This window comes from Cantharellus anzutake (assembly GCF_015039405.1).
Source record: "Cantharellus anzutake strain C23 chromosome Unknown EI90scaffold_7, whole genome shotgun sequence".
Lineage (NCBI taxonomy): Eukaryota > Fungi > Basidiomycota > Agaricomycetes > Cantharellales > Hydnaceae > Cantharellus > Cantharellus anzutake.
The window spans coordinates 410,177-433,789 of record NW_024066957.1 but is presented as its reverse complement, the minus strand read 5'-3'; the positions used below and the strand labels follow the sequence as shown (position 1 = coordinate 433,789).

The window sequence follows — 23,613 nt, the reverse complement described above, 5'->3', positions numbered from 1 at the left end:
CACCCGTCCTCTCCTTCCCTTCAGACTCCGGCCGCTTCAAGCTCGAATGCGACGCTTCGAACTTCGCAACCGGTGCAGTCCTCTCCCAGCTCCAGTCGGATGGGGAGTTTCACCCGGTAGCGTTCATGTCCAAAAGCTTCACGGACGTAGAACGCAACTACGAAGTGTACGACAAGGAAATGCTGGCGATCGTCCGAGCCCTTGAAGAGTGGCGGCACTTCCTAGAAGGCGTTGAAGAGAGGGTTGAGATCTACACCGATCACCGCAACCTGAGCTATTTCCGGACGGCCCAAAGGCTGAATCGACGCCAAGCCAGATGGACCCTCTTCCTCTCCTGCTTCCACTTCACCCTCGTCCACCGTCCTGGGAAGCTCATGGGGAAGCCGGACGCACTCTCCCGTCGTGCTGACCACCCGAAGGGGAGAGACGACAACGAGGGGCTAACTCTTCTCCAACCCGCCTGGTTTGAAGCCCGCGCGACAGAGGCAGTTTCGGTAGAAGGTGAAGAGGCGGGTATTCTGGGAAGGATACGTGAGGCAAGGGACCATGATGAGAAGGTAGTGAAGGCCATGCGAGAACTGGGTGAAGGGACGTTAAGGTCGGACGAATGGGAGAAGCAGGGTGACCTGATCCTGTACCGGGGAAGGGTGTATGTCCCAAAAGATCCCCAGCTCCGCCATGATCTGGTACGGCTACACCACAACTCACAGGCGACGGGGCACCCAGGGCGATGGAAAACCCTGGAACTCGTCTCCCGTGACTACTGGTGGCCCCGGATGGCTGAGTATGTCGGACGATATGTACGCGGATGCGACACCTGCAATCGCGTCAAACCCTTCCCCTCACGAAAGGTTGGGAAACTTACCCCGAATAAGATCCCCACCCATCGTTGGCAGGTCATCTCAGTGGACATGATAGGGGAGCTCCCAGAGTCCAGAGGATATAATGCCATCCTGGTCGTAGTAGACCGGCTGTCCAAACGCATCCACGCAGTCCCCACCGTGACGACTGTGGACTCGGAGGGTATCGCACGACTCTTCTTGGAGCATGTCTGGAGACACCATGGGCTCCCGGAAGAGATCCTCAGCGATAGAGGGAGCGCCTTTGTCTCCCGCTTCTCGAAGGAGCTGGCAGACCTCCTAGGTGTCAAGCTGACCCCTTCAACGCCCTACCACCCCCAGACGGATGGACAGACGGAGCGGGTCAACCAAGAGATCGAGGCCTACCTCCGGGTGTTCGTCAACCACCGCCAAGACGACTGGGCGGACTGGCTCCCGCTAGCAGAATTCTCCTACAACAACCGCGTTCACTCCTCCACTCACCGAACCCCCTTTGAACTCGACACCGGCCAACACCCCAGGATGGGGACAGAACCCACGCACACATCCGAGGTGGAAGCCGCCGATGCATTCTCGTCAAGGATGATGAAAATGCAAGAGGAGGCAAAGGCAGCCCTAGAGCACGCAGCGGACGAGATGGCACGATATTACGACCGGGACCGTGACCCGGCCCCTAAGTATCGAGAGGGTGACCAAGTCTGGCTCAATGCCTACAACTACACGACCGACCGTCCGACTAAGAAACTGGACCACAAGTGGCTTGGCCCCTTTAAGATCACCCAAGTCATCTCCCCGGCCGCCGTTAAGCTCCAGCTCACCGCCCGACAGAAGGGAATCCACCCAGTTGTGTCCGTGACGAACGTCAGGCCACACCTCCCGGACGGTATCGCAGAAAGACCCGCTGACCCACGCCCAGGCCCGGAACTGGTAGAAGGAGAGGAAGAGTATGAGGTCGAGAAGATACTGAACTCTAAGTGGCTACGCCGGAAACTCTGGTATCTGGTAAAGTTCACTGGCTGGCCGAACTCTGAAAACCAATGGCTCCAGCGGGACCACCTAACCCATGCCCCCGACCGAATCGAAGAATTTCACAGGACACACCCCCAAGCCCCAGGGAGAGAAAGGGAGAACCACCTGGCTGCTTCGAGGCGAAGCGGCTTAAGGGGGGGGTGATGTCAGGGCACACCCACCTGACCCGGCTCCACCTGGCCCAACCTGACCCGGTACCCCGCCGGTCCACCCCTCCTTACCTCCTCCCCCTTTCCCTTCTTCCCCCTCATCCTCCCCTCCTCAGTTTCTCCTTATCTTACTTCTCCTTTATTCTCTCTTTATTCTACACGGACGACTTTCTCTGTATCAATGTACAACTGACCCATCTGCAGCGCGCCCACCATGTACCCGGCCCGGGCACCTCGGGCGACTTCCCGCTGTGCCCAGCATGCGCGCCTGCACCGGATACCCTCGGGATCTCCCACGGAGACACCTGGGTGGTTACGGCTGTGTGCGAGGGTGACGTGGCACCCGTCATGTGATCCAAGCCGCATGTATATAAACGAACCTGAAGTGGGAACTGAAGAAGTAGCCTTCTTCTCAACTTTCCACTTCAGGTAAGTAGTACAATATTTCTCCTTTAATAATAATAACAACTTTCCACTTCAGTCTAAGTGGCCAGGGACCGCTGTCCCACATCGGGCCTGTCAGTACGCACGCCCGATCCGCCCCCCGCCAGGCTCTCGGTCCCGGACGCTATACCCGGACCCCCTCGACCCCGGACGAGTCCCTGACAAATAGCTTCCGCAGCGTCGGAGGCTGGGGGTCTGTTTGGGGATCTGTCGAGGATCCTTTGAAGTTTGGTGAGTCGGATTGCTTTGTTCCTGTCTTGGATGTTTAAGACGTTCTTCCTGCCTTGGATTCTTGGGCTGTTTAGTCGGTCCATGCTAATTGGGGGGGGGGGCTGTCTGAGTTCCATATAAATTTGCGAATTCTCCTGTTGAGGCGGTTTTTGTATTCTCTGGGCATGCCTTGGGTGCGGGAGTGAAACTGCGTCATTCCCCCGATAGTCATCTGGATGATCAGGTGGCGACCTTCTATGGAGGGGTAGGACTTGTTCCATTGGGTGAGGGATTTTTCTATATTAGTCATAATGGTGGGCCAGGGGTCTTTGTGGTTGGGTCTGTTACCACATTGGGCCCCTAGGTATCTCATGGTTTGTCCGTCTTTCAGGATTGTGACTGAGTCATCTAGTTTTTCATTTGAGTGGGGGTTTATGCTTCTCTCATTGTAAGTTCTTTCTCTGTGTTCAGGTGTTCCCACTGGGAGGACAACTGTCTTTTCATGGTTGAACTTCGCTCCAGATGCTGTGCACCAGCTGTCGAGGATTGAGAAGAGGTCAGTCAAGTCGTCGTCCTTGGAGAGGAAGACAGCTGTGTCGTCGGCGAACAGGGATACGATTACTCTCTGGGAGAAAGATGGGGTTTTGATTTCAAGACCGCAAAGGGCTTGGGATTCTCTTAGCGCGATAGACAAGGGTTCTATGGCGATGTTGAATAGTAAGCATGATAGGGGGTCACCTTGGCGGACCCCTCTTGTTATGGAGAAGTCTTGGCTTATTACACCGTTTAAGATGACTCTGGTTCTGGCATTTGCGTATAGGCTTTTGACCATCGATATGTAGGCATTAGGTATGTTCATCCTTTTCATGACTTCCCAGAGGTAGTCATGGTGGATGCGGTCATATGCCTTCTCTTGATCGAGGGTGATAATGGCACTGTCTTGTCCTATAAGCTTGCATAGGTCTGTCATGCGGTTTACGAGGTTGATTTGGTTGAAGATACTTTGGCCTTTGATGAAGGCAGCTTGGCACTTGTGGACTAGGAGGGGGGCGATGGGGGAGAGTTTGTTCATTAGGGCCGTTGTTATGATTTTGTACTCTGCATTGAGTATGGTCACTGGTCTGTAGTTTTCAATTTCCCTTTTGTCTTTTTTTATATACAGGGGACAGAGCCAGCCTTCAGATATTTGGGCGCACGTGGTTCCACTCTTCTCAATATCATTTGCAAGGAGGGTTAGGAGGCCGACGATGTGTAGGCCTTGGTTCTTTTCTTTTCTTTTTTGCCATCTTATGTCTAATTTCTTATATAGTTCTGTGGGGATGCCGTTGAGGCCTGGGGCCTTCCTGTTTGGTGATTGGTTCAGGGCTTTGGCAATATCACCTTGGTTCAGGGAGGAGGTGTCATATCCATGCATACCCGACCCCGACCCGACTTCCGGACCTCCACCCTCTTCACCTCTGGAGTCATAACCTACCGCTGCCGTTCCGATACTCACCTTCGGTCCTGGCAACACACCTCCTTCTTACCCCCCCACGCCACCTCTACTCCTCCTTACCTCTCCGACCCTATCTCCGTCCGCTCCGATACTCACCTCGGACCGAACACCGCCCCTCTCGCCACCCTCCTACTACTCCTCCTCCTCCTACTCCGCTCCCCCTTCACAACACCTCCACCCTCCCGTCATCCTCCTACGCTTTCCCCATCCGCTCCAATACTCACCTTCGGACCTGACAACCCTCCTTTCCGCCACTCCTTCCCCCTTACCTTTCCCCTCTCTCCTCCCTCTGGTACTCCTCCACCACCCTTCCGCCAAGTTACGACCTTCCACCGCTGTCCCGTACTTCGTACTCGGACACCGCTCGTACCTTTGCTCCAAGCCTCCATCATAGTCCCTACCTCGGACTTTGACTCCACCTCGGTCTTAGTCCATTGCATTGGTGACCTCATACTACGTAAACACCATTGCCAATATCCCTCGGACTTTCAACCCTGCCTCCATAACCTCCATAAGCTCTGCAACCCCCGAGCTTCGCGGATCGCCTTCGGCACTTTCGCCGCTTGTAATGTATCTCTCACGTTTACCCCTCATCCCTATTTGGACTACTGCTTCTTCCCATTCTAGCCAGTTAGTCATCATCCCCACTTCTCCTCATCCTCCTGCCCCTCTGGGCCTTGCCCTCCCTACCTCCTTTCGGACGTATCACAGGTCCTGCCTTATGACCTTCGGTACCGCTCCGCTCCTTCTTCCCTTTGTTCCCGTTCGGACATCTTCATTCCGATTCGGTTTCCCTTTGTTTTCCTTGTGCTCTTGCCCCCTCCATTATATATATATCGGCACTTGTACATACTCGTTTTGGTTCAGTCCGAAATTGACCTGAAATGCCCCCTAGAGACTTCCTGCTCACCTACTGTGAAATTAAGGACCAAATGGACAAACAGCAATGGCACAGCGCTCCGCTTGAGTCGCTGAGGCCAAGGTCCCTCCACGCTAAGTCTCCAATTCCACTCCGGAGTCATCTGTATCAGCCCCGTTCTAACAGGAGGCTAGGTCTGCAGAAGTTTCAGGTGGGATTTGGTTGCAGATTTTATTGAGAAAGATCGTTGTGTGGGATTCTCGCTCATCTGGGGGTCGCGGTATTGGACACTGTTGTAGTGTTTGGCTGCTATAGCTGACATCTCCTCGGTTACTGAGGTGTAGGATGGGGGATTGGAACCCGGTTTTCTTAGTTCGGATATGGTGTTGCGGGGTTTCTTTTCTTTTCCCCAGCTGCACCAATACTTATTGGTGGTTTTGCTTAGCAGTTTCTTGTTGGCTCCGGAGCGGCCTTTAGTTTTTGCCTGTTTGGATTTCTCAATATCATTTATTCTTTTGGTCAGATTCTGAATTTGGATCTGCATGATGTTTGCTAGAGTCTCGTCAGCGGTGGCTAGTCTTTTCATTGCTTTGTCGCATCTCTGAGTGAGGCGTCTTAGTTCAGAGTTGAGTTTCCTGGATTTTATTTTAGCTATTTTTCTGGCAAGGAGTCTTACCGCTGATACGAAGTCCTGGAAGGTGCTTTGTGCGTTGTTGTTTCTCACTATCTCGTTGAGGGCTTCATTGCCGATGGCTTCGACTTCCTGTAGGAAGTTTTGGTCATTGGTAAGGTATAGGGGGATTGCCCATCGGCCTCTGCCAATTTTTGGGGCCTGGTTGTCGTGTAGTACAACTGATACCAGCTGGTGGTCGGCCGTCGCGAGGTCCGGGTTCAGTATTTCCCAGGTAAGAGCTTTGTCTCTTATTTCGTCTGAGGCGTATATTCTGTCTATCCTAGATAGGGACGTGCCTGTTGCGTGTCCGTAGGTGAAGTTTTTTTCAGGGGCCGGGTGTGTTGTTCTCCATCCATCTGAGAGGCCTTTGCAGGTAGTGAGGTTTCAAAGGGCTGTTACAGCTGTTTCGGGGTCTGCGTGGGGGGGGAGTCTGTCAGAGGCCTCTTCAACCATGTTTAGGTCACCGAGCATGATGTCGATTGGGGTGCCGTTTAATTTTTCTTTTAGGTCTGTCCAGAATTGGGTGTTGTTATTGCTTGAGCCTATACCGGGAGCGTATACTGTCAGGATTCTCAATGTATTGTTTGTTGGCCATTCTGTCTCCATGAGGAGGGCCTGGCCGGGTATGATGCATCGTGGTGTGTAGTTTTTTCTAATTATGTTTTTGTTTATTACAATCGCAACTCCCCCAGAGTGGGTGTGGTCTGGGTTATAGGAGTGGGAGATGTTCCATTCAGCGCCAAATGTGCTGTCCAGGTAGGACTGTTGTAGTTGGTCTGTGTGGGTTTCCGAGAGGCATAAGATGCCATATTTCTCTTGTTTCGTTTTCCTTAGGATTTCTGACCACTTGTGTTTTGTTGAGGGACTGTTTGCCCCTTTTATGTTAAGGGATCCGATTCTTAGGTTAGGTGTGTTCGGTGGGGGTCCATTACCACCTCTCAAGCGGAGTGGTTGGTTTCACGAGTCCATTTTCCGATCAACTGTCCCCATCATTGGGAGTCCATAAAATGGGGTAAGCTGTCCATCCTCTGGGGACAGAGGCCATTTACCAGTAGAGCTGTGACCAGGATGTTGGGTATCCTTTTTGTTTCTTCTTTTGATGCATTTAGAGTGTTCATTGGCGGTTTTTAGGTCATCCCCTTTGGTTGCCGGCCAATCAGGGATCAGTTGGGGGGGGGGGGGCGGCTAGCACGCTTTCCTGTCACCTAATGGTCCAGTAAATTTGGGCATGCTAGTGGGATTTCAAGTTGGGTCATGGTGTAACTATCGAGTATATGTACAGCGGGTGGGTGTGGTGACTATAGCGGTTGGTGGGGTTGGGTTTTGGCGTTCCTACAGTGTTTTTCGCAGTGCAGGTTGCCAACCTGTTGGATTTCATTGTTTGATGGTGATTGTTTGTTTGTTTCTGGTCGTTTTTAGACCTAATCAGGTTGCAAGGCTTTTGTAGCCTTGCTTCTCTTCACGGGTTTGTGTTGTTCTACCCATCACAGTTTGGCGATTATACAGACGAGGGCAGGGGGTGTAGCTTTTTACAGTGGGGCATATGTGGCTGCGCTTTCATGAAAAATGTTTATTTATTCATTTTATTGTATTTTACTGCAGGGGCTCTCCATTCACTTTTTGGTTACCTGGCTCTCCTTGATTGGGGTGGGGTTTAGGCGCCGTGCCTAGTCAAAGTTGAGCTTAGGTGGATCGTATTTCAGGAAGCGTGGGCCATATTGGCAAGGTTGTCCTCGACCCCTTCCACGATGGTAGGATGGGTATGAGGGGAGGAAAGGTCGGTTCACGCCCCTGCTTGAGCTTGGAAAGGGATCACCGTCCTCAGGGTCACCCTGTTGTTTCGGATAGCGTTGCTTCCAGGCCAGGTGGGAATGAATGGGGCACATGTGGAAGAAGTGGTCCATGGCTTTACAGGTGTGGCAGGACCTTGGTCTGGAGAAGGAGTGTCCTGCCTGGGTTTTGTCGCTCGTGAATGTAGTGTGACTGAAGATCTGGATCCACTTGTTGTGCAGGGTTTCATGGGCCTCCTTGAGGGCCCTGAACGGGGGTCTATGTGGAGCTCCCACATGGTCACGGATTTGTTGGAGGTTGGGTTTCTTTTTTCTTCAGGATCACCCTCGGGTTCTTTCCCATTTGAGCCATATCCTCGTGGAATGATTCTGATGCTATCTGCGATGTCGTCGATTTGCTCAGTAGTTAGGTGTCATATCCATTCCCGGCCATCGACTTCCGGTCCTTCCGATCCCTCCGTTCCAACTCCGCTCCTCCCTCACTAACCTCGGAGCCCCCGTTATTCCGCAATCCTCTCGGTACCCCTCGATGGTCACCACCCCCTCATTTCAATTTATTACCTATGCCTCCCTAAGTACGGAGCCCCGAAGACTTCCAGACAGCTCCGACGTCCGCTAGCGCACCCCCGCCTCCGCTGGGCAATACACTCGCCTGCCCTGCAGAGTCCACCTTCGGGCTTATCCCTCCTTTCCGTTTCTGGGTTATCGCCTGCCTTTCCGCTAACCCCGCAAACCGACTCGTCGGTAATATTCAGTCGGCTAATGGTTAAACCCCGTTAGCTCCGCTCCGTTCAGCTCCGCCAATTGCGGAACCGTCTCCGCTGTAACCATATATATATCCCACTTGTACATAGGTTACGCCCCAGTAGAAAAATCAACTAGAGTTACCCCCCTAGGTTCTAATTGCCAGTCAGTAAGTTAGGGCACGGACGTGTCACTAGGCACAGCGCTCTTGGCAGAAGTCGCTGAGGCCAAAGCCCTCCGTTACGGAGACATCTCCTCGTCTCGAGTCTGGTCTCTGACATTAGGCTTGAACCAATTAGAAATGGCACAAATCTTCTAAGCGGATCTTTAATTGTTTGTTGGATCGCTTCTTTGATATTGTTCGTGTCTTTGAGTCTTTTCCCCATTCCAATGATTGAGGCAGTGAATGATGAAGGTCTGAATATGGTGTCGATCGCGATGAACCCAAAGGTTGGGCATATCCAGAGGTGTTTGCGCACTAGAAGGTCGCGGTATTGGGGGTTGAGACCGTCGATTAGATAGCCCCATGGCTGGGCATACTGGATGCTACCTGTCAGGGCATGCCCTGACACGCCCTGCCCGATCCCCGCTCCGCTTCCCGCTCCGCACCGCCTCTCCCTCCTCTCCCTCTTCCTTTCCCCTGTTCTCCTTTCCTCTTTTCTTTCTTTCTCTCTTTCTCTTACATGGACCACCTTTCCTGCTGCTCGATGTATCACCGGCGCACATGCCCATCCCCCCTCCTGTATCTTACATCCCTATACCGCCGCCACCACTGCCGCACTCGCCTTGCACCCACAGCGGGCCCTCTTGGGATCTTCTGCGGAAGCACCCGGAGAGCCGTGGCTGTGTGCAAGGGTGACATGGCGCACCCCACGTGATCATTCCCGCATGTATATAATAACAGCTGGAGTGGGAACTGAAGAAGTAGCCTTCTTCTCACATTTCCACTTCAGGCAAGTAGTGTAGCCTTCCCTTTTAATGATGACTCACATTTCCACTTCAGACTAAGTGGTCGGGGACGCTCACCCCGCGATGGGATCACCGCTACGCATAGCCGCTATCCGTCCCACCAAGTCCCGCACGCCGGGACCTCGCCGCTTTTGGAGCTGTCCCTGACACTACCGCCGCATTTTATGTCGATGGGGATTGGGGGGATGACACTTACTTCTCCGACTTGGGTGGGGAAGGCTCTTTCAAGGAAGTCTTCCATATTAGTTTGGAAGTCGCTTGCATTCTCTTCGCTGTGGGCAGCGTCTAGGGGCATGGCTAGAATGGCATTTGGTTTTTTCAGCCAGGCTAGGGCCCGATGGGGGTTAGCCCCTTTGAGGAGGCGGGAAGGGCAGAGGCCGTGGGCATAGAAGTTCTCTAGGGAGGCCCCAAGAGGCATCCAGTCAAGGTCCCTTTTGCCGTCATTGGGTTTTTCGGCGTTTATAGGTGCATAGGCCGGGTCATCAGTGATAATTGGGGACAGGTCGCCATCTGTTACCGGGCTTCGGGTTGGGGGGTATTCCGTAGGATGGATGTTCCTTAGGGTAGTCACTTGGCCACTTAGGCCCGGGTTAAAGATGTCTAGGGGGGGAGCAGGGGGAAATAGGGTCGCCGAGGAGGCGGTTTCTGCTATTTTTAGCGGGATAAGGCGAGGGGGGGCCTTCGCGGGGCCTTGGATCTTTGCAGCTGTGGGGGACCTTGCATGTTTCCTGGACTCATTCTCGTTGATCAAGAGTATTTTCCTGTCCCCTTTGGTGCGACCCTTTTTATGGAGGGGGCTTGGCTGGGGTATGTCGGAGTCGTTTGATTCCGTCTCGTTCCCGCTCTCTTGTTCATCACTGGTGGACGTGAAGGCGAGGGGGGCTTTTGTCGTGTTATCAGTGTTGATAATAAACGGGGCACCTTTCATGGAGATGACAGGGGTTTTCCTTCTCAGGGGCTCGGTCATTTGGTCGTCTTCCGGTGTTAGCGGGGCTCGGAAGGGTGTGGGACGCGGATATCTGTTCGGGCTGCGCCCTCGTCAGGGGGGTTCTCAAATCAAGTAGCGAGGTCTTTACCTCCATGGCTCTGCGAGTCTTTTTTTTTTCTTTTTTGGGACACCGAGTCTACGGTTCGTAGGCTGTGTGGATGTTCTAAGGAACTGTCCTAGTTCTCGCGGAACTACCCGTTTTGACCCAATTGCCTAGGCCGTGCTTGGCAATTGGGCGCTCTTGGTCGACGGTCCAGGGCTCGAGGTCGGCGCGACGCCCGCCCTGGTACCGCCTGAGCTTTGCCCCCCTGGTCGACATTGCCGGTCTGGGATGTGTATATATGTATTTCATAGGTTTCCTTGTTGTTAATATTTTCTTTTGTTTCCGTCGCACTTCACTGTTTTCTAGTTTAACGACTTTACGGTCGCGTCGTACGCATTCTGACTGGTGTAAGTTAACTGTCCCGTTTCCGAAGTTCGTCCAAGAGATTTTCCTCCATAATGCAAGTAGCAAAACCAGGAACAAAAAACCCTTCGCCGTTGCAGTTACGCAAGGTCCTTGGTGACATCGTAGGGTGGCTCCAATCCAGGGGCCATCGATCGCGGCTGATAGCGGTGTCAGGCCGTCTCCATGCAATGTCGGTAGCATTCATGGCCCTGACCATTGACGCGGGTGGATGCCTTGGGGACAATTTCCTCCAGAAGAATAAACTCTGATATCTCTTGGCCCCTTGGCCCCGGTGTGTATGATATAGTGCACATCTCTATCGAATATATATACAGGCTCCATGTCTCAACCACCAATTAACCAATCAATGAGCACATCACCCAGTTCAACTAAGATTTAGCACAAGGATATCACTATCGTGTCATTTTCGTGAGGAACGTCCCCCCTCCGATCCACAGAACAGGCTTCGAGCAGAGCTCGATCGATAAATATCCCATGCAAGCTACCTATGCCTCCGTCGGAAACAGCGTCAGCATTCTCAGCCGCGTCGATTGAAGAGCGAACCAAAGTGGTCCTCTATTTTCAATCATCAACCTCTTCACCATGTCATCGCTCACGTCATCCAGCGGATAAAGGAACGCATCACGGACGAGCATGATGTTCACCTGCAAGCGTTCGATGTCTTCTAGGGTGTATCGGGATAGAAGGATATCTTCTAGTCGATCCAGTTCAGAGGGGCCGATTCGTACAGAAATCTTCCCCCAGTCGATCATGTCAAAGAAAGGGTAGTGCGACTTTTGGCCCACAAGGACTGGTATGCATCCTGCGTATACGGAGTCCACTAAGCGTGTGGCCCAACCTGTCCAATAATTAAGGCCCCTGGTTAGCATATCGATCCCCAGAAACAATAAACGATAGAGGGGATTATGGTCGCAAGAAGGGGGGGGGGGGGGCTCACCAGTGGTTCCCGCAGGCTGCGCACAGAAGATCGTATCGTTAAGAATGCCCATATAACCATAATTCCCCGTGCTCCCAAAAATACTTCTCAATTTTGGACCATTAGGGTGTAGCCTTTTCTCCGTCTCTCCCGATTTCCAACCCTCGCGCCCGCACCCCAGCCTCATACGATTAACGTAGCCCGTTCCCCAGTTGGTGCCGGCGAACGTCGCAAGGACTCGACGATCACGCGCAGGACGAACATTGGCAATGTCTGAAAACTCCGCGAGGAGTTTCGGAGACCCGCAAGTTCGAGGCGGTATGCTGAGTTTGAAAAAAAAAAGGAAGTAGGGTGGAAAATCAGTGTTTAGTCAAATACAAAATTAATTGCAGATAAATCATACACGACATGCTGCTGCGGCCAATAACAGGGAGTGTTTAAATCACCCATAACGCTCCAAGGGGTCGTCGACCTGAGCACAGGACTGAGATCTGGAACGTTTTTTCGCATTCCCCAAACCGACCTGTTGTTTTTCCCAGAAAAAGCAAATCTCATTAGGACACGAATAAATCGAGAACGAGGAGTCCGTTCTACGCACCACTCCCAATGCATGCATGGGCCCCAATCATGTGTAAAAGGAATAATGACTTTGGATGCATCGAATCCATCCACGGTGTTCAGCGCGTGCTGATACCTCTGGTCGATCCCATCGTTCCGTGTCTGATAATGTGGAACATAAGTCATCTCAGCATCGACCCCTGCTTCAACTCCCATCACCCTGAGAGCCTTTTCGAGTTGTGAGTCCGCAGACCAACAGTTGGAAGTCTGGAGTCTATCGATGTGATGTTCTTCATTCCATATACGGTCTCCTTCTGGAAGAGGGGCGACGTGGACACGAGGGAGGGGGACGTTGGCAGCAACAAAACTGGCGGCCTGAGGACGAAGGACGTTCCGCCACGATGAGCGTTTGACCATATCACCTAGAGTCGTTTCTTCCGGCCCGGAAGGAGGGAAGGAGATGGAAGCTGGATCAGAGACAACGGGCACAAGACGTCGTTCCCTGGGAAGGCAACTCGACAAGACACATTGACAATCTCCAGTATCCAAACAAATGGTTGGGTGATCACAGAGATTCGAGCAGGCAGGCAAATTTGCGTCAACCCACTCAATAGGCAGCCTGCTCATTTTGGTACCGTCGGACTCCCTCAACCTCTCAGTCGCCAAAGTCGCCAAATCACGTTGTACTTTGTTTAAAGCTCGTTCCAAGCGATAGCAGGCAGTCCTCGATGGGGAAGCAGAAAATGGTCGTTCCAAAGATGTCCTCTGAAACTCAATGGAATAATCCAACGCTAGTTTCGAAACACCTGATATTAGAAACGGCCCGAGGTAGCGAAGAGAAGAAAGTAGCTCACGGTCATCACGAAGGAAAGGCCATGGTGCAGGACCCTCACAACAAATGGGCGAAATCCTGAATGGCCACTCGTTCCGAGTCTGATTCGACACAATGGAAAAGTTCCCTCCAACGACCGTTGGACTCATGAGATATAGATCCGTATCTGGAACGACAAATCGAAGGGTTGCGTGGTCATCTGGGTTGACCTCTATCTTCCAATCCACGACCGGTTGAGGAAGAATACTATCGATCTGCTCTTTCGTCATCTTCGGAAGTTCAACCGGCCCCAAATCAGGACGCATCACACCAAGCCACCATTCATCGTATAGCGATCTGATGCTATAAATTTGTCTCTCTTTTGTCCATTGTCCGGACTTATGGATCCGCGTTGACCGGAGGGGTGCCCCTGTGTCGGTGGACCAACCCTGCCCGTGGTCTCGAGGCGGAGGCGCCAAGGTTTCAAATTCCCCCTGAATGTTCACCTCAATATGAACACGACAATCGTGCAATTTTTCCAGATCGGAATTGATAGCGATCGAAGGCGATGCGTCGCCACATGTACCTCTAATGTGCTTATGCAGAAAGCTTTCCGTGCGGGTCAGATAGGCCTTTACGAGTCGTGACAATCCAGTGTCAATGTTGACTAGTGGGCGGAACTCGAGAGTTCTCCGGGCCTTTTCAATTCCCCCCTTGTAAGGGACAAGAGCAGGATCGTTCCCGGGGATGCGACGAATTGGAGATTTGGAACGTGTAAGAGCAACGAGTGAGTCGACGAGCCTGTCAACGGAGATCAAACGGCCTGAGGCGATGTTGAAAATCTCGAAAGAGTTGCGGGACGAAAACAAGGATATTTTATTGAGTGATTTGGTGAGATATTCAATTGTGAGGAGGAAGGCATCCACACAGTCATCAATGTGGAGCAGATCAAGCTGAGAGGGACGAGATTAATAATGGGCAGGACTGATTATAGGAGGGAGGATAACGTGCCACTGACCTGTTGGTTTCCGTTGAACATCTGAATGACTTGATGAGAGATGGCCTGAGTCGCGATGGAAGGTATTAATCTGTCGGGGTGATCATAGGTGCCACCATAAACTGTTGAAAGTCTCAGAGCAGCCGCACGAATCCGTCCTGCCAGCCTGGTTGTCCCTCCCGTGAGATGCTGCCTCACAAGGTTCTCGGCTTCGAGCTTCGTTTGACCATAAGCATTAACGGGCGCAGTCACTATGCGCTCATCCATTGATTGACCCCTCCTCGGATAATGGTACACATCGAATGAGCTTGGAAAGATAAACCATCGCCTCCCCTTATCGAGAGAATTAAGCCGAATCAGCGCGTCAAGAACCATTTGCGTGCCGCGCTCGTTAATGTCGGAACAATCCTTCTGGTTCTCCATGCACCAATCCGCCCGGGAGACTGCCGCCAGGTGAATGACACCTGAGATATCATTTGTGAAAGCTGACGACAGCGTCGAGATATTACGTATATCACCGATATGGACTTGAAGCAGAGAAGATGCTGAAGGAGATAGTGTAGAGAGTTCTAACTCGTCCTCGTAGAAGATCGTGTCGAGAATCGTAACAGGCGTCCTGGCAGCTAATAGACGCCGAACAACGTGTTTCCCTAATTTACGCCAAATTGAGATATTACCATTCAGCCAGGCACGTTCTATGATAGAAGCGCACCAATGTTCCCACCACCTCCAGTGATTAGTACGCGCCCAGGGTATTTCATCCTGCCGGATTGATCTGTGTCCGACGGCGAAGACTGAGTGTCACTGCTAACACCTGACGGAACATAGGGAAAATACTAATCGATAAGTTAAACGATGTCAGTGTGTGCTAGATGTCCATACGAGCTCGAAGCGCCAACGCACTCTGGTGAAAAGAAGGAGACAATATGCAACAACCACGAAGAGGATGATCTTTTGGATAGCGGATCGCCCAAATCCCGTATTGAAAATTCCCCAGCGGCCTAGCTGATCATGGTGGCCATTCATGCTGTGCAAACCTTGAGGCAGAGGATTGAACAAGGAGGAGCTAGGCAAACTTCCAACAAGTCCTTACGAATGACTGAGGGGGCGTGTCTGCACTGGAAAGTGAATGCAAAAATACATTTGCAATTTGGATGAACACTTCGGGACAGACATTGAAGAGGAAGTTGAGGATTGAATCCAACCATGTACAGCTTTCTTGCCACATGGGAGAAATTTTCGCTATTTCTCTCATCCAATAAGTAACTCCTCCCTATAACGTGAGCCTGGTAACGGTGGTTCCTGCACAAGGTTCGTGCAAGATTCGCGGAACTAGGCAGGTTACCAGCCTCTAACTGGACCTAATACTGTACTAACATGACCGACAACCTGTCACGCGTCACGCTGGCAAATCAAGGTTTTGTCACGCGTCACGCTGGGAAAAAGGTTGAGTTAGTTGTGTCACGCTGTAAACCTGGTTTCAGGGTGGCTGTGCAAATTGTAATTCAAATTTCCCTTTTTCGGAAGTAAATACATTCAAAAAATGGCCACTTCCTTGTCCAAATGGCGCACCTGTCTGGCCCGCTTTCTGCGGCCAAAGTCACACTTGAGGGGGGTATCCTCAGCACAGGTTGATGCAACTTGTAAGGTGCCATTGCAGCCTAATCAGCCAGGATCCAGGCCCAATAGGCCTACAAACTACCTCTTAGGTAGGCTTAGCAAGGATATTATTTCTGTATGAAATAGGTTCATTTGTGCAAGCGCAAAACCATCCATATGTGATATCCGGGTGCAGGAAAATTTTCTAAGCACATTTTCAAATTCTTTTGCATTTAGTTACTTTTATGGCAATATCCGATAGTATTGCATTCCTTTTATGGTAAGTTCGCCGGTTGGGTGTCACGCATCAACATGAGCTGCCGGTTCAGTACTTTTTGTCATGCTCCGGATGCAACTGGTAGTTGGTCGTGTGAGTACAGTATCGCCCCATAGTGGAACGGAAAAAGTCACGTGCACAGCCAGGAACAAATATTTCGAAACCAACTGGAGATATGTATTTCGTGAATATATTACAATATCATAAATAAATGATACTGTACACACTCTGTCATTCTCAAATTCAAATCACCCAATCCCATGAGTCTCGTTCTCACGACCAACAACCGGATGGTTTTGAACCGTGACAAAATTTTATGTCGGACATTCAACCGGCAGGCCTGAATTTAGCGTGACAGCCAACCGGGAGCCAGGAACAGCGTGACAGCCAGCCTGAGAACCAGGAACAGCGTGACAACGGAAGTGCCTGGCCAGAGAATCTGAAAATAATAATTGAACTGAAAATCTCGTGTTCCGTTACACCATTCTCAAAATTTACGTGGTTTCTTTTCTGGGTGGCATTATGGATGGATTTTCTCTTGCTTGCCGCATTGCTTCTTGTGCTGATGAAGTTATCACATACAAAAATCTTCCTGCCTTTCTCATCGGACCCTACTTCCCTCACGAAACCCTGTCCATCAGGGAATTCATTTCCTTCCAACTTCCTCCCATTCAAACCCCCACAAAACACCCTGGGGCATGCCTCAGTCATAAACCACCATCTATGGATCTACTCTCAGAGGATGATGTCCGTGCAGTGGATTGTCCTAGCTGACTAGAAATGAGGGAACTCATCACAGAGTTTGAGATCAATGATGAGAGCTCTCTTACCTCGGTTGAGATTGCCTCTAGTTGTGTCCCAATACTCATTCTGGAAATTTGGAAGATCCATTTCCAGTTATTGGATCTTCAAAATTTGTGGAATGACTTGCTTTGGCAGGCAGAGGATTTGATAATGTGTTATCCCAGTCAGCGATTTGCAATAGAGGCAGCCCAATGGAGACTTACTTCATGTGGGTGGAATGAAGAGATCCAAGGGGTTTCACACATGGGATGGTGCACCATTGGGGCTTTGATGCAATATATCTCTGTTTCGTGCCTGGTCACAACAGATATTATTCATCATATTGAATTTTACTAGAAATGGCTGCCATGCAGCCCTGACCTTGCTTGTGATAAGCCTTTTGCATGTGAGGTTAACCACCACAGCAGAACATTTTCTGCCAAATCATTGATCTTTCCATCAAGCTGGTAGGGTCTTTTTGCACCATTATGCTGAGGTTCTTTCTACCATCGCGCAACTTTTATTAAGCTGTCATGGGTGTTCTTTCCCCTCCTTTTGTTTGCCATGAGCACACCACATAATATCAGTTATTACCCAACACCAGTTAGCTTTCCCAATGCTCTCTATTCCACTAGCTTTATCCGATTAAAAGAATGCAGGGCATTGCACCGTTGATATGAATCATGGAGGTACATGTAATTAGTGATGGCGGATGGATTGAGGTCCAAGGCACACTCAAAAATGAGTATGACCATGGTTTAGAGGTTGAATCGGAAGTGATGCAAATGGAGTTAGAGGAAGCCATAGTGTATGCAAAAAGTGTTGTGTTAAAAATAATGAGTGAAGAGGAGCAATTCACAGAGAGCCAACTGGGTGTCTGAAGTCTGAGCTAACATAGTTATATGAGGGGTCAAGTGATTTGTCTTATCGCAGTGGTACTACAGCGGAAGTGATTGTCATAGTCATATTGGGAAAAGAAGACCCTAGATCCTGTGAACAGCACTTGTGGGGCCTAAATGCGCAGAACCTGCTACGAAGTAGTGGGAAAAATGTGCCAGAAAGATCTTATCATGAGAGTTGAGTAAGGATGTAAGAAAGGACATGTGCAGAGAAGAGGTCAATACATTTGCAGAATTCCCATGAATTGTGGACATGCAAGAGACCTTGCAAGCAAGGTAACAAAGCAATGTAGAAACTACGAACCCAATGGTTAGGCTGATAACCCCACTTGAGACACAACTTCTTGCTGGATGTGCTTCTCAAGGGAGTGCAATCCTTGCAGCATATAAATGGCTACCCACTTACAAAACACTCCATCAACTTGGGAGTGATCTGATATCTGGAGTTGTGACTCACCTCAGTGGAATCCTACTTGTCAACGAAAACCATTGGATCCCTTTCATAATTGACTCAAAAGAATCAACAGTCATTCTCGTGGACTCTCTTCACAAACCTGGTAGGAGCCCATCAAGAGCGATGGAAGCAGTGATGGAGATTATTCAATGGTGGTTGAGTGTGTCTTATTTGGGATTGAACAAGCCAGTAGCATAATTCAGTGTTGCATTGCTTCTCATCAGATACCAGAATGATGTTACTTCTTGCAGGTTTTTTGCATTGAATGCATTAGCACATCACTTCCTCCCAACCTGATACATGCTCCACATAGGCAGCGACTGTCATATCCATGCATACCTGATCCCGACCCGACTCCTGGACCTCCTCCTACACCACCTCCGGAGTCCTACCCTACCACTGTCTGTTCCGATATTCACCTTCGGTCCTGGCACCACACCTCCTCTCACCTCCCATGCCACCTCCACTCCTCTGTCCCTCTCCTGTCCTATCTCTGTCCGCTCCAATACCCACCTCGGACTGAACACCACCCCTGTTGCCACCCTCCTACGACTCCTTCCCCCCACTCCTCCGCCCCCTCTCCACAACACCTCCACCCTTCCCTCATCCTTCTACTCCTCTCCCGTCCACTCCAATACTCACCTTTGGACCTGACAACTCTCCTTTCTGCCACTCCTTCCCTCTTCCCTCTCTCCTCTCTCTTCCCTCTGGTCCCCTTCCACTGACCTCCCACCAAGTTACGACCTTCCGCCACTGTCCTGTACTTCGTACTCGGGCACTGCTCATACCTTTGCTCTGAGCCTCCGTCATAGCTCCTACCTTGGACTTTGACTCCACCTCGGCCTTAGTCCATTGCATTGGTGACCTCATACTATGTAAACACCATTGCCAATATTCCTCGGACTTTCAACCCCACCTCTGTAACCTCTGTAAGCTCCGCAACCTCCGAGCTCCACAGATCATCTTCGGCACTTTCACCGCTTGTAATGTATCTCTCGCATTTTCCCCTCATCCCTATTTGGACTGCTGCTTCTTCCCATTCTAGCCAGTTAGTCATCATCCCCACTTCCCCTCATCCTCCTGCCCCTCTGGGCCTCGCCCTCCTTACCTCCTTTCGGACATACCACAGGTTCTGCCTTATGACCCTTGGTACCACTCCGCTTCTGTCATCCCTTTGTTCCCATTTGGATCCCCTTTGTTTCCTTGTGCTTTCTATATATATCGGCACTTGTACATACTCGTTTTAGGCCTTAGTCTAAAATCGACCTGAAATGCCCCCTAGAGACTTCCTGCTCGCCTACTGTGAAATTAAGGACCAAATGGACAAACAGCAATGGCACAGTGCTCCGCTTGAGTTGCTGAGGCCAAGGTCCCTCCTTGCTAAGTCTCCGGTTCCCCTCCAGAATCGTCTGCCCTCACCCAGTTCTAACAGTGACTCGATTAGCCTAAGGATCAATTTTCTAAATAATATCCTCAATCATCATGGTGCAAAGCCAGTTAGTGATTGGAGGAGCCAAAAAAGAATATAACATGCTTACCAATTTGTCTGTTAGGATGCCCATCATGTTATGCCACCACCAATGGAACCACATTTGGGCCCTCCAACTTTCCATTGTAGGATCCTTGCAAAAAAGTGCCCAGCACAAATTGAAAAGTCTGGACTGCTACATTATTTCAGCCGTGCAACCCCTGAAGAATACCATGAACAAGTCTCAACTGGGTTTGAGAGAGTAAAAGAGAAATCTGAAGAGCTGCATAAGGTTGCACAACTCAAAGAAATGAAGTGGAAAGAGAGGCAATGGGAATTAGCTGCTGCAAGACAGTGGCGACTCCATGCCAAGATCACAGCAGAGCAGGTGGAAAAAAAAGATGTATGTATAGTGAACTTACTGTCAGAGCAAACAGTGCCTAATGTTTGTAGATGCTGCCAATGAAACTCCGGAATGGAGGGCCCCAAATGGCAGTACCAGTCACAGAGATGTTGAGACCAAAACGAGGGATACAGCAATGGCTAAAGGAACAGAAGCATTGGAAGTCCACATACAAGACCATGCCAGCAGATAGGCGAAAGGTACTTAGATTAGCGGCAGCAACTAATTGGTTCCAACCAATTTTCTGGACGATCATAAGTGAAGCAGCGGAAGTGGTTGGCTGGGAGATGAGACCGATAGAGATAATGAGGCAGTGCCAGCAAAGGTCTTGGAAGTTATTCCATTTGCTGAGGGCAGATGTGGTTGGGAAGTGGATAGATCGGAGTGGATCATGGCCATGTTGGTCAATGGCAGTCTTGGGAAAAGTTGCAAAGGGGAATTGTCCAGCTGGTGGTACCACTCAAAAAGGGCTCCTGGTTAGTGATCAATCAGGTGTTGAAACTAATTTTAACTCACACATGCAATGTAGGCATCATACCCAGAGATGATCGAGGGGATCAAGAAAATATTATTTAGTATTCGACAAACAGGTGTTGCTCTTGATGTGCACCAGATCCATGGTGTGATCATTGCACATATCCGGTATACTTGCCCCAAAATATTTAGGACCGTAGTCAATAGAGATGGAAGTACATTCTCCGCCAGCACACAATGGATACAGAATTTTCTCACCAAGGAGATGAACTGGAGTCTATGATGGGCAACATGTGCTGCCCAGAAGCTCCCTGCTAACGCTAATTATCAGCTTCATGCCTCACTCCTCCATCATGCCTACTCTGTTCGCCACTACTGCATTCCCAGCAACCTGCAAGTGAATTCTGATCAAACCCAAATCATTTACCAACAAGGTTCACAATCAACTTACGAAACCAAAGGATCACATCAAGTTTCAACTCTTGGCTGAGATGAGAAGCGCGCGTTTACCCTCAACATAGCTATCTCAGCGAGTGGGGCTCTTCTACCTTTCCAGGCCATCTTCAAAGGAAAGACCACAGCTAGTCTTCCCACCAAAAACTCCCTTTCTCATGACAAAGCAAATCAACTCGGTTTCCTCTTTGAACACTCAGGCACTGACAACTACTGGGCAAAATGAAATCGTTTGTCACAAATCTCCTTGCCCCATAATTTACTGCCACAAAGGAGCATTTGGGGCTTGATCCGCTTCAAGAATGCATGTGGCAACTTGATGTCTGGTCCATTCACGCTTCACTCGAATTCCGAACTTGGATTTTTGATAACTATCCCTGGATAATCCTGGACTATGTTCCTGGAGGGTGCACGGGCTTATGGCAACCTTGCGATGTGGGTATTCAACGCTTACTCAAGCTCACAGTGAAGCAATCTCAGCAAACTGTGATTGTACGTGAGGTCTTCTCTCAGTTACAAAAGGTGCTGGCCCATGCGATATCATGCTTGATACGAAGCTTGGCACACTGCAGGACCATGTCCCTGCCACTCTGGTTGATGTTAGAATGTGCGGATTTGGACGACTCCGGAGTGGAATCGGAGACTTAGCATGGAAGGACCTCGGCCTCAGCGACTCAGGCGGAGCGCTGTGCCATTGCTGGTTGTCCTAGGGGTCCCTAATTTCGGATCTAGCAGAGGGAAAGTCTCTTGGGGGGAATTCATGTCGATTTCGGACTGAGGTTACAAGTTACTATGTACATTGTATATAAGGAGGGGTCCGGAATCAAAAGGAGCGAGGGTACTCTGAAAGGAGACAAAGGGAGCTGGAAAGAGGAACAACACCGAGGGTCAAGGGTTTGACTCAATGGTGTTTCTCAAAGGAGGAATGAAGGGCCAAGGCCCAAGGAGGAAGGAAGGAGGATGGGAGTGGGGAATGGCCAGCTGACTGAATAGAAAGGAAGCAGCAGCCCAAATAGGAATGAGGGAGAATAGCGGTATTGAATAGGACAATGCAATAGTTGCAAGGTCTGAGGTAAGTCCGGAAAGTCCGAACTCGGAAGTTAAACTCCGGAATATTGGCAAACATAATTAAATGGAATGAGCTAACCAATACAATGGGTATAAGCGGAGGTGGGGTCAAAGTCCGAGGTCGGAGCTAAGACCGGAGGTTCCGGAGACGGAGACGCAAATGGGATTCCGGAGCGGAGGTCCGGAGTCAGGAGCTTAGGTTTTGCGTACTCGTCTGGAAGGTGTTGAGGTTGGGGTCGGACCCGGAATGTTCCGGAGTCGGACCAAAGGTAGTGTCCAAGCCAGAGGTGGGATAACCTGGAGTCGGCAAGGAGAAGGTGACGGAAGGGAAGTAGGGCTCCGGAAGTCGGAGTTCGGAGTTCTGGGAGCCCAGAGCGGAGGTCGGAATTGTATGGATATGACAAGTTTGAGAAGTACCAGTTTTGATTTTTTTAATTACCAATTTAGGAAAAATTGAATTGAAAATTGCACCGCCACTGGGAGCCACCCAAAGACTGTGACGCCAGACATCGTGACCGCAAAGCCACCGTGACGTGTGACAAACATCTGAAAAGTGCCCAACTGGATGGCCTGCATGATGCATGACTGGTTGTTGGTCATGTGCGTACAGTAGTCCAATCTGGATTGCTTGACTCTGAATCGAATCTGAACCACAGGAGCAGCAACAAGTATTGCAGCGACAAGTACTGTACTGGCATGACCAACAACCAGCTGGGTTGGGAGCGTGATGCATGACAGTCAACTGGCAACCTTGGGAACTGCATGACACAACCGGGTGTTTTATATCCATAAAATATGCAGAAAATTTTCGTTCTGTCCTGCCTTTCAAGTCATTATGGATGGGTTTGCTCTTGCCAGTCACATTGCTTCGTGTGCAGAGGAAACCATCACACTGTTAGCAATATAGATACCATTTAGGAAAATTTGAATATAATGTTTGCATGGCCACTGGAATCTGCCCAAATAGCGTGACACCAGACTTTTGAACTGCTATACTCGTGTGACGTGTGACAAATTTTCAAAAAGAACCGGACCAGCTGCCCTGCATGATGTGTGACCGGTTGTTGGTCGTGTCAGTACAGTATTACATTGCCATCTCCCCAACCTATTTTTTTTAAATATACACATACCCAATACACAGCCACCAACCCCAACCCAATGCCCCAACCCAATACCCAATGCACCTGTTAGAACTGGGCGGATACAGACGACTCCGGAGTGGAATTGGAGACTTAGCGTGGAGGGACCTTGGCCTCAGCGACTCAAGCGGAGTGCTGTGCCATTGCTGTTTGTCCATTTGGTCCTTAATTTCACAGTAGGTGAGCAGGAAGTCTCTAGGGGCATTTCAGGTCGATTTCGGACTGAACCAAAACGAGTATGTACAAGCGCCGATATATATAATGGAGGGGGCAAAAGCACAAGGAAACAAAGGGAAACCGAATCGGAACGAAGACATCCGAATGGGAACAAAGGGTAAAAGAAGCGGAGCAGTACCGAAGGTCATAAGGCAGGACCTGTGATACGTCTGAAAGGAGGTAGGGAGGGCGAGGCCCAGAGGGGCAGGAAGATGAGGAGAAGTGGGGGTGATGACTAACTGGCTAGAATGGGAAGAAGCAGTAGTCCAAATAGGGATGAGGGGAGAACGTGAGAGATACATTACAAGTGGCGAAAGTGCCGAAGGCGATCCGCAAAGCTCGGAGGTTGCGGAGCTTACGGAGCTTATGGAGGTGGGGTTGAAAGTCCGAGGAATATTGGCAATGGTGTTTACGTAGTATGAGGTCACCAATGCAATGGA

General features: G+C 50.3%; 1 protein-coding gene across 1 annotated transcript; it reads right to left on the bottom strand.

Moving 5' to 3' along the window:
- Positions 1-11,143: 11,143 nt before the first annotated feature.
- EI90DRAFT_2908370 (uncharacterized protein) lies at positions 11,144-14,701 on the bottom strand (the record flags this gene model as incomplete). The annotated part of the gene is made up of 7 exons (XM_039054321.1): positions 11,144-11,496; positions 11,596-11,897; positions 11,978-12,097; positions 12,173-12,923; positions 12,987-13,896; positions 13,962-14,590; positions 14,653-14,701. The coding sequence occupies 7 exons, from the start codon at positions 14,699-14,701 to the stop codon at positions 11,144-11,146; spliced, it is 3,114 nt and encodes a 1,037-aa protein (XP_038920710.1).
- Positions 14,702-23,613: the final 8,912 nt, after the last annotated feature.